This window comes from Choloepus didactylus, chromosome 15, assembly GCF_015220235.1.
Source record: "Choloepus didactylus isolate mChoDid1 chromosome 15, mChoDid1.pri, whole genome shotgun sequence".
NCBI lineage: Eukaryota > Metazoa > Chordata > Mammalia > Pilosa > Megalonychidae > Choloepus > Choloepus didactylus.
This window is the reverse complement of record NC_051321.1, coordinates 31,270,715-31,282,160: the sequence shown is the minus strand read 5'-3', so window position 1 is coordinate 31,282,160 and position 11,446 is coordinate 31,270,715. Positions and strand designations below refer to the sequence as shown.

The window sequence follows — 11,446 nt, the reverse complement described above, 5'->3', positions numbered from 1 at the left end:
AGTTACACTGAAATAAGGATTCTAGTGCATTCGGATGTTTTATCCTTTTGGTTTATTTCACTGGGTTAAATTCTTACTGGGTCAAAGACAGTACACTGGCTCTTGGTAAGTGTTACCTAAGAGAGCTTTCCAAAGGATTGTGTTGCCAGTTTTCCTGGCCAAGAGTCAGGTGTGAATGTACCTGTTTCCCAAAGCTTTGACCAGCGTTGGATATTTAATTTGTACTCTGTTTATTGGTTGTTAATTGGGACCATACTAGACATACAGTCTTTAATTTGCATTTCTGTAATTACTAAGGAAGTTGAGTCTTTTTTATGTTTACTGTTTGTATTTCCTCTTAGGTGCCTATTCAATTCAAAGAACAGACATATTTTAGTGTCTACCATATGGGTTACTCTCAAGAATGAGTGAGCTAACAAAAATGACCATTTAGAATAGGGTGGGGGAGCCAGGAGCATATAGAGAATCTATGATGAATATACTCCATCTGTAGAAGCACAACACAGGCATGCAGTTTGGGAAAAATCCTGTGGGAGGAAGATAAAGATGGAAGGGGTTGACCCTGTCTGAAATAGATTTGGCTTTTGCAGGGCAAGTGACTTTAGAGAGAGGGCTGAACAATGAGTAAGATCTGTCCAGGTGAGACAGAGGTGAGAAGAGGATGTGTGGGAGAGAGGGAACAATATGTATAGAGAGGTAAATGAATTGTAGGAACTAAAAATATAGTCCTTGGAGCATATTGGAAGCAATAAAGTTATTTCGGGATATTTGTTTTTCTTATTCCTTTGCTATGTTTTATTTGGAAATGTTTTTATTTTATTTTTTGCAAATAAAGTTAATAAAAAATATATAGTCCTTGTGTTATGGAGTTCTTCCAGTATGGCTAAAATGTAGAATGCTGGGTCTGAGAGATGACGAACATTGGCTAGAAGGGAAGGGTTGGGGCTAAACTCAGGAATCTTGATCTCTATCCTGAAGATTTTTTTGTTCTTAAAGAGGAATGACATGAGCTGGTGTGTGTTTTGGAAGGACCTTTCTGGCAGCAAATGAGAGGTACATTTGGAGCCCGTGAAGTCAATAAGATGAGCCTGTTTGCGTCCTTAGCCATTTACCAAGAGTCAGAGATAGGACTGTAGATACGTTTTTTATGTGGCATGCACATGAACTCTTTTATCTGTCCTACTTAACATTATATTCCCATTTCATGGCTTTCCTTTTAATTTAATTGAATTGAATTTTATTTAAAAAGAAGTTGAAATTTGTACAGTATTTTTTTTGTGATAATTACTGATGCTTGCTCAATGCTTTACATTGTATAATACCCTTTAACATGTATGATCTCATTTGATCCTCATAAACATTATTCTTAAGTGAATATTATCTCCATTTTACAGATGAGAAAGCTGAGGCTAAGAGATGTTGGAGATGCCTTATCCAAGGTCACATAACTAGCAAATGACAGAGGTAGAATTTGATTGGAGGCGTTCTGATGATCACATCACTTCTAGAAGAAATGACAGGACTTGGTGTCACATGGAGGAGTAAAACATGATCTTGCAGTTTGTAGCCTGGGAGATGAGATAAATGTTGGCTGAGAGGAACAGCCTAACTTGAAGGAAAATGATAAATTCTGTTTGGGATGTATTTCCTTGAGGGTGCTAGCAGAACATACTGGTGGAGATGTCTAACAGGCAGTTGGAAATGGGGAGAAAAGTTGGGCTGCGAACTCACAGAAATGGCAGGCAGATACTTAGCACCTGATGGTGCAAGTGACTGGTGTTTCATAAACTTCCAAAGCCACACCTTGACTTACTCATTGCCTCACACCACCCCATATGGTCTGACCACCTCTTCTTGCCCTATACTGAAGCGATCAGGAGAGCTGAGAATTAGGAAAAAACATTGATAGCATAAAAGACCTGCCAAGCTCGGAGTGTTTGTTCTGGAGAAAGAGAGTTCAGGTTTATAGGCTGGGGATTTCATCCATTTGATCACTCAAGCAAAAAATATTACTTGAATACCTACTATGTGTACATTTTTAGGGGAATGATGTTGAGCAAAACAGACATTCTCTGTGATCATTGACCTTGAGGACTAGTGGGGAAAACAGGCATTGATCAAGAAATCACCAAAATAACTAAGTAATTATAAACTCTTAATGAAAGAAAGAAATACCACACTATGAGAGTAGCTTATATATAATAGGAGCTCCAGAAATAATTTCAGAGATTTTTCCTCTTCCTTTCTTTCAAACACCCTCCCCCATGTCCCACCTTTAAACTTGCAGGGAGAGGCAATGTGCAATCTAGGCCTGAGTGGACATTCCGTATACACATTTGTAAACTTACCATAATATTCACTGTGACATTTGCATGTGTCTAGTCCACAATATCCTTTATCTGACATTATCTGCCTTGTATACTCATCCCAATGTTGTGAGGTAGATATGTAAGTTTGACTACATGCATTTTACTGATGAAGAATGTGTCAGAGATGTTAGGTAACTTGCCTAATGTTCCATAGCTGGTTAATGGTGGAGATTTGAAATCAGGTCTTGTAATGCCTTGTTATTTTTTTAATATTCATTATTTCATTTACTTATTCATCCATCAAATGTGTTGAGTATCTTCTGAATGTCAGGCTATGTACAGAGCAGTTGGGAGCCACTGAAGCAGGAAAGCAGCATGATCCAATTTAGGTTTTAGATAGAACCCTCTTTTGGGTGAGACCACCTATGGGGTCAGAATCTCTGGGGTTGGGGTTCAGGAATCTGAACATCAGCCAGGTTTGGGAACCCTTTTCTGATTCTAATACTCTAAATAAAGAGGGAGAAGCACTGGATTTGAGAAGGTGGTGGTGCAATCAATTAATGGGGATACAGTGGTGGCTGTCATTACCTGGTGAGGTGATGAGGTACAGAGAATAAGGGATGCACTTGAGAGTCCTTTAGATGCCATGAACAAGGCTTCCCACCCCACCCTTCTATGGACACTGACTAAGGTTCAGGAGGTAGAACTGGGTGGGATTCTTTCCTGGGTCCTCTGGCTCTAGAGCCTATGGGCTTTAATGCCGATAGCCATTTATTGCTGCATGAGCGTTTTAAATATTGTATATTTATTCCTCTTAGGAGTTATTTCACAAATCTTAATTTTATCTCAAATTTCCCTCAACTGTTGTATTTCTCCCTCTCTCATAAAGCCTTGGAGAGAAATAAGGGACAATCAAGGCCATAAATGTTTTAAAACGTTTCTTATTTTGGCTTCACAGACCCAGGAAGAAGCAGAGTTGATTAGAAAACACAGACCGGTGAGTGAGAACAGCAGAACCCTGGGAGATCCACTGGACCACCCCCTTCCTAGGTCTTAGGAAGCCTCCAAAAAACTAAAAACAATAATCTCAGAAGCCTAAAGATCACTCTAGTTCTTCCCTAAATTTATTACTGGGTGTCAGCCTGTCACAGTTCAGGAATTCAGGAAACCATAAAGGAACCCAAACAGCCTCAACAACCGCCATCCCAAACATCAATATCAAGAACTTCAACCATAAAGTTCATTAAAACTCATCCCCTTACTACCCACAACCACAGACCTGAAGGGAGGAGGCGAAAAGGGTTGTGGGAGAGGGTCTTCACCGCCCCTTCCTCAGCCTGGTTCATCCTTCATCCCAGGCCTGGGTTTCCCAATACTTCAGGATACTCGGGAAACTGATGCCTTCTTCTGGGGCGGGGTGAGGGGTAAGTCAGAGGTTGACCACACCTCCGCTCTCTCCTCTCCACCATGTGGGTCAGGGTTAAAGCCAACCGAGGCAAAAACTACGGTTGACAGTGCCTTGAGGAACTGGACTGTCCGGATACCTGCGAGGCCACTGGGGCCGAGCCAAGCAGCCGCAGGTGGAGGGGTTGAGGCGGGGTGTGAGAGGGACCAGGGACCTGGGGCTGCCGCCCAGGGGCGGGACAGTGGCGTCTCTTGGCCGAGATTGGATAACCGCCGGGCGCCGGCAGGGGGCTGCGCGCAGGCTGGCGGCGTCGGTTTCCAATTCCTCCTTATATACCGCAGCGGCGGCCGCCGCAGAAGCCGACGGGACTGCAGCGCACCCGCCTGGCTCCGACGCTCTCTTTGGCTTGCCACGGGTTCCTTCCGTCCTGGTTCCCTCAAGGTTCGCTGCGTCCTCGAACCGCTAACCTCTCATCCAGCTCCCCAAGCTCGAGACCTCGACGTCTGCAGAACGAAATGGCCACGGTCACGAATATCTCCGACGAAACAGAGCAGCTGTTCCCGCCCTGCAACTTTGAGATGCTCCAGGACCCGAGGCCCTTTTTGGAGGACTACTGGTGAGACCTGGGGAGCGGGAAGCGCCGTGCCAGGCGCTTGGGTGGGAGTAGGGGGCACTGAATGCCTGCGGTGATTTCCCTAAAGAGCAAAGGTATTGGGTCCCAGTACTGGCTCCACACCCCCGCTGCCTGAGCGGCAGTAGTGTGGCACCGCGAAGAGATTAGAAGTGGAAGAAAAGAGAGTTGGGGGTTAAGGAACGAAGCGGGGGGAGAGGGGGAGAGGGAAAGGAAGAGGGGGAGAGAGGGGGTGGGGGGAGAGAGGGGGAGGGAGGGAGGGAGGGGAAGAGAAGGGGGGTAGGAAGAGAGAGGAGGGAGGGAAAAGTAAGAGGATGGGGAGAAGAATGGGAGGAAACAGAAGCCAAGGAGAAAGAGTCCTATTGAAAGCTGGTCTCCAAGGAATGAGTTGATCTGAACCCTTACTCCCATTCGTCTTATAGATGACTGTTCCTCTGTCCTTCGTGACTGTGTGTGTGCACATGTATGTGGATAGTGCTGGTGCCCTTGGTAATTACCACGTTGTTCCCCAGATATTGTCCTTGCTGTGGAGAAGGAGGCGAAGCTAGAGAGCTCTTCTAAGTGTTCCCCAGGCTTTCTGGCTTTGTCCAAAAGCTCCTCAGAGGTGTTCGTGGGATGACTTTGTGCTCCAGCCAATTTGCCTTGGCCCAGGCAGACGGAAGCGATTGCTACATTCTTCTTACACTGCAGCCTTGGGTTGACTCTGGGTGTGAGCCAGACAACTGTCACCCACCCCCAACCCCAGTGAGAGAGCAGTAATCACAGGAACCTTGGACAGAGCCCCTGTCCTGTTCTAGGTACTTTATATGCATTAACCTTGCTAGGAGAAAAGTATTACTCCCCTTTTACAGATAAGGACACTGAGGCTCAAAGAATTATGTAGTTTTCCCAGTGTCACACAGCTGGTAAGTGGCAGAGCTGGGACTCCTACCCAGAGTACTCACCTAGAGAGAGGCATTCCTCTAACCAGCACCCACCCATGATCCCATCCCCTTTGTCTTCTGCCCTCCAGGGCAACCACTATCCCCATAGCTCTGATCTACCTACTGCTCATCATTGTGGGGCAGAACTACATGAAGGCACGGAAGGGCTACAGCCTGCATTGGCCGCTCATCCTCTGGTCCTTCTGCCTTGCCATCTTCAGGTAAGACTTTCCTCCCCACCCCCAGCCTAGTCTCTAGGCTTTAGACTCCTATTTTATCCCTGACACCTTTCCAGGAACCTCAACTGCATTAACCCCCAGGCTGCCCCCCCCCCCCCCGCCAAGTTGCCTCCTTAAACTTTCCCTAATCCCATTTTTTCAGCTCTGGCTCCTCTGCCAAGATTTCACTCTCCTTTCACATTATCCTATTTTCCTTCTCCCCCTGCATGCAAACTGGCAGTTTCTAGTTTATCCCTCTCAGCCTCATGGGATCTGTGTACTTCCACCAAATTTTCCCAGCATCTAATGCTCACAGCTCCTAACAGCTCCTCCCAAGACCTTTCAACAACTTCTCTAGCCCCTCCTGCCCAAACTTCCTCCTCCGAACGCCTCCTATCTTCCCTGTTCTTCCACCCATTACTTGCCAGGCTCCTACCCCATCCAGAACTCCATTCCTTAACCCAATCTTCAGTTCCATCCCCCAGCATCACCTTCTCCTTAGCCAGCCCCCATGTCCACTTGACTATTGGTTGGATCTACTATATTGGCCCCAGGATCTCAGAAGATGTGACCCATCCCTGCTGGAAGGATAGGGAGGTGGTGGAGCTTGGGATTTAGTGACCTTGCCAGGCCAAGAGCAAGGGTGAATTGGTGTCTGGGGATTACCCTTACACACTCTTCCTCTGTCCCATTTCAGTATCCTGGGGGCAGTGAGGATGTGGGGATTTATGGGGACCGTGTTCCTTAGAGGGGGCCTAAAACAAACTGTGTGCTTCTCCATCTTCATCAACAATTCCGTAGTCAAATTCTGGTCCTGCGCCTTTCTTCTCAGCAAGATCATTGAACTCGGTGAGTGGCAAGGTTTTGTCCCCTCTGGTGCCCAGTGAACTGCATACCTGCTCAGAACCCTCCTCTCAACCATCACATGGAGAGCCCCTTCCCTACCCCTGGGTCCTAACAACACCTCTCACCCAAGCCCCTCTTCAGATTCTCTACCACAAATACCCCCCATCCCTGCCCTGAGAGTTCCCTCTGGGTCTCCACACCTGGTGCGGAGGGTGGCCTCAGCACTTGGGTGTGCCAGCTGTGAATTCCCATCTCCCAGGAGACACGGCCTTCATCATCCTGCGTAAACGGCCACTCATCTTTATACACTGGTACCACCACAGCACTGTTCTAGTGTACACGAGTTTTGGATACAAGAACAGGGTGCCTGCTGGCGGCTGGTTCATGGTCATGAACTTGAGTGTGCATGCCATCATGTACACCTACTACACTCTGAAGGCTGCCAAAATGAAGTTCCCCAGGATGCTTTCCATGGTCATCACCAGCCTGCAGATCTTGCAGATGTTTTTAGGAGCCATCTTTGGCATCTTGACTTATATCTGGAGGCAGGAAAAGGGATGCCACACCACAGCGCAACACTTCTTCTGGTCCTCCATGTTGTATGCAACCTATTTCATCCTCTTTGCTCACTTTTTCTACCAATCCTACATAATGCCCAAGATCAAAGGCAAAACCAAGAACCAGTGAAGGGTTGGAGAGAAAGAGGGAGCCCCGGGCACTGAGAGTGTAAGCTTGGGTTGAGAGAATGATTTGGGTGTTTTACCTGCATGGTTTCCCCATGGGATATGGTGGCAGAAAGTTATGATAGACAGGAAGCATCACCCCTGGGATGGTGATGTGGAATGATACTTTGATGCTGCTGTTTTTTATGTGGAGGCCAAGAAGACCCTGGGATGGGGGTATGACTGAGGAGGGTCCCCAGAGCTGAGATATTTCTATTTCTATCCAGAAATCTCTCCTCTTCTTGCCCTAGTTTTTAAATTAAAGATTTCAACAAGATGAGTCATCCTTTGGGGATTTGGAGAAGGGTGCTGTGATTGGGGAAGGGGTACTGCTATCAGTGGAATTATCACCAGGTGGGAAGTCTAGGCGGGTGTGTGGAAGGATGAGAGGCACACACACGAGACACTCAATAAGAATCCTAGGCCTGGTAAGCACATAATGTCACAGACTAGAATTTTATTGCTCTTAGAGGCTCAAAGCCCCTCATATGACCCAGTGAGAAACAGGTGAAGATAGTCGGAATGACTTATGTAAGATCACAAGCCTCCTAAGTTGCAGAATTTAGGATCGTTTTCACTACTACACGTTTATGAGGGAACCTCCCCCTCATGCAGACCTGCAAATAAGAGTTAGAGACCAAACCTACCAGCTCTCCTTTCTGAGACCGCGAGATGGCGCCGCAGCACCAGTTTGGCCGTCGCCAGCTGAGTAGCGGTCCCGGGACTCTCAACTCTCAGGCCACACACAAATACACGTACACCGCCCCCTCCCGCCCCTTCTTTTCTTCAGTTATCTCCAGACTTTTCCATCCTGGGGGAGAGGGGAGAGGGTGAGAGGGACTGAAGCCGGAGAAGCTTGGACCCTCACCCGGCTCCTGTACAGCCCAGTCCTCCTCCTTTAAACAATGGGGAGCTTGAGGCTTGGGTTTGTAGAGGACTCAACCGCAACTCTGAATCATCAGGCCTTTGACAGTCCGCGCATATTTATTTGATTTATCTTTGAAAACGGGGGAGGGGGAGTCTGGAGAAGGCGGGATGGGTGGGCCAAGGGTGAGTTGGCCCCCCGGGGAACTGGTCCCTGTTCCTGGCCTTAGTCCCAGGGCCGCGGTCTGCGTATAGGACCCAGTCCACCCCTCACGGCTAAGGGGGGAGAAGGCCCTCCTCTCCTGTACCGACTGCCCCCAGTTGCCCAAGCAACCCCTCTCAAACCCTGGGCTGGGAGCAAGCAAGTCAAGATGACCCCAGTCCTGAGAGGCTGTGAGTTATTGCCCCCGCCCTCGAGGTGACCAATGGGCCCGGCCGCTCATACGGGCCGTTCCACGGCGTACTGGCACGGGCTGAGGTTGGCGGCCGGGGACGGCCCGGGCACGGCGGGGTAGCTGAAAGAGGCGTGCTGTTTGGCCTTGAGCCGCAGGCTGGCCAGGCTCGAGTTACATGGGTCCCGGTATACGTAGGGGGAGGAGGCGGCTGCAGCTGCGGCTGCGGCGGCCGAGGCGTAAGGGCAGGGTACTGCCCCGGAGGACACGGCTGTCGGAGCCAGCCCGGGAGGGCCCCCGCCCAGGCCCTGCAGGGCCCCGGGCCCTGGCACTGTACCCGGGGCAGCCGCGGCCGTGGGCACCATGGAGGCGGCGATGGAGCTGGGCGGCGAGAAGACCGGCTGCGAAGCCAGAGGCCCCACGTTGACGGAGTTGAAGGCGAACGGGAAGGTCTTGGCGGCGAGCGGTGGGGCGAGCGCCTTGGGCGGCCAGTTGCCGTACGAGTAGCCGGGATATACCTCCTCGTAGGGCGGCACCAGCCCCCCTAGCGGCGCCGCGAAGCCACCCTTGCACAGCTCCGCCTGCTGACTACGCTCCCGCTTTCGCCACTTGGCGCGCCGGTTCTTGAACCACACCTGCGGGCGCGGGAGAAAGTGTCAGGGCCAGGGCCGAGCGGGGGTCGGTGAGCGCAGCTGGTGGGATGTGCCACCCGGACGGGGGCTCAAGCTGGAGACGAGGATGGGGGTCATGGAGCAGCTAGTAAGGGTGAGAGGGTTCGGAGGCCTGAACTGAGGGCGGCAGGGGCTGGGGGGCAGTAGGCAAGAGACGGTGTCAGGGGTGAAGAAACGGGAGGTCCAGGGACAGAGTTGTGGAAGGAAGACCTCGTGGGGCGGGGGGCGTTGAGTGTTGGATCCGCGGATGGGTGCAGGTGAAGCAGAACTAGGAGCAACGAATTCCGAAGCTGCTCACTAAGGGTGAGAGGGAGGCCGGGGTGGGGTGGAGTGGGGTGGGTGAGGGTTCCGCGACAGGGCCGGCCGTACCCGCACGCGGGCTTCGGTGAGGTTGGTCCACACGGCGATCTCCTCGCGCGTGCTCATGTCGGGGTAGCGGTTCCTTTGGAAGGTTGCCTCCAGCTCTTGCAGCTGCTGGCTGGTGAAGTGGGTGCGCTGCCGCCGCTGCTTCTTCTTCAGCGAGACGTCCTCGGGCGAGCCGCCGGGCAGCGAAGCCGAGGCCTTCTCTGAGTCTGGGGGCCGAGGTTAGGACAGGTCAGAAGACGCCTAGTCCTGCTTGGATTTCTCCGCTCAAGGACTTCCTTAATCCCCTCCACCTCCAAGTCCCCCACCCCCGGGACCCACCCCCTCTAGGTATTGAACTATTATTTCCTCCACTCCCAGAAGGGGGCGCGCTCACCGCTCTGCTCTTGGCCCTTGCAGCCGTGCTCTGGGAGCGGGGGATGGGGTGTACCCGCGTCTGAAAGTGACAGGGCAGGGCTGCGGGCCTCCGCCTCGCTGAGCAGGCTGAACTCCATGGAGGAAGGGCTCTGGAGGCAAGGGAGAACACAGACCACGTTAATGGGGGTAAAATCTCAGGGGTATCCGGTTCACAGTAATATTTCCCGATAAGTTCCCTGCCCCCTTTCTCTGCCACCGACCTAGCTACCCCTGTGTGGGATGTCCCAGGATAGAATGGGGAAACAGCAGCCTAAAGGAAAAAAGGGTTATATTCAGAGGTTTTATGCAGATATATAAAACCTGAACTTTGGTTTGTTCAGTGCTGGGTACCTAGAACTGGGCCTAGTACACAGCTGGTATTCAATAAATATTTAGTGAGTTAATGAAAATGCACACTTGCACACCACATACCATACACCATATCTTCAAAAACTTCAACTGCCTCTACATGAAAACACAATATCCCCATATGCTCCTACATGCCCCGTGGTCAGTCATACCCAAGACACAGCCTGAGCCTAAGGGGGCATCGACTCTCCTTTAAACAGATTTGATTTTGAACCAGGCCTGATATTTCTCCCACAAGAATAATCACTGCTATCATTTACGAATCTTCATGATGTGCCCTCACCTCATTTTCCCTCACTCTTATAAGAATGTGTCAGGATTAAGTATTATCACTCTTTTTCAGATGCTTTTGTCTGTTTTGTTTATGCTTTTCTGAGACATTACCTGAAGAAAGGGTTCCAATATCAAAACAAGTTTGAAGATGGACGGTGGCGTTGGTAGCACAATATTGTGAATGTAATTTATATCATTCAATTGTACACATGGAAGTGGTTAAAATGGGAAGTTTTGTGCTGTATATATGCTACCATAATTTTTTTTTTTAAAGTTTGAAAACCACTGGGCTCTAGGGCCCTGTCTGCTCCTATGCCTGCCCAGACACATATTGAATCCTACCAGTTATTGCTCTACTCTCATGCAGACAGTAGGTGTGGGCTTCTTAAAATCAGTGTCCTACCTGTCCTTCCTATCCCAAACCTAGCCTGACATTGCCCAGGAGACCTGCTGGCTCTCCCAGGACCCCTCTTGTGGGACGAAGGGAAAGGGACAAAACTAAGGCTCAGCACTCTGGATGGCTCCTGGTTGGGAGGAGAACCAAAGGAGGCTAGGGCCAGAGGGACAGGGGTGGAGAGCTTGGTGGGAGGGGTCCATCTGCCCTCCCCCATCCCCTTTCTATGAACAGGGGCTTAATGCAGGCACTGTGTGGTGGCATTAATGTGCTGGATTAGCCTAGATTGAGATGTGTGTCACTTGACTGCTCTGAATTTATTAGGAGCCTTTCTGAGGGAGGCACAGATGGGCAGCAGCCTGTATTTGCACATGGTAATGCCCCCTTCGGCCAGCTCAGAGATCACAGCTGCCCCCCTACCCCACCTTGCAGGCCATGTTGGGGAATGGGACATTGGTTGAGGCAGGAGATTGAGCAATAGTCCTTGCCGTTTCCATGGGCAGAAAGGACTAGGCCTTGGATCTTTTCCTGGGACTGGAAAAGCAGGACTGGAGGGAAAGGGGGAAGGAAGGAGAGAAGTCAGGCCAGGGGTAGGGATGTGATTAGCTTACCTCCCTTCCAGATCTGAGATCAGGAGCCAGAGGCTTGGGGCTGGAAAACTTTGGCCCAA

At 50.3% G+C, this 11,446-nt stretch overlaps 2 protein-coding genes across 2 annotated transcripts; one reads left to right on the top strand and one right to left on the bottom strand.

Moving 5' to 3' along the window:
- Positions 1–4,229: 4,229 nt before the first annotated feature.
- ELOVL3 (ELOVL fatty acid elongase 3) lies at positions 4,230–7,079 on the top strand. Its single transcript, XM_037805347.1, has 4 exons — positions 4,230–4,330; positions 5,358–5,489; positions 6,184–6,335; positions 6,592–7,079. Exons 1-4 carry the CDS (start codon positions 4,230–4,232, stop codon positions 7,017–7,019), a joined length of 813 nt encoding a protein of 270 aa, XP_037661275.1. The 3' UTR covers positions 7,020–7,079.
- A 1,278-nt stretch (positions 7,080–8,357) lies between these two features.
- PITX3 (paired like homeodomain 3) lies at positions 8,358–11,446 on the bottom strand. Its single transcript, XM_037805005.1, has 4 exons — positions 11,388–11,446; positions 9,721–9,850; positions 9,351–9,553; positions 8,358–8,945 (listed from the first exon to the last, which is right to left on the bottom strand). Exons 2-4 carry the CDS (start codon positions 9,836–9,838, stop codon positions 8,358–8,360), a joined length of 909 nt encoding a protein of 302 aa, XP_037660933.1. The 5' UTR covers positions 9,839–9,850; positions 11,388–11,446.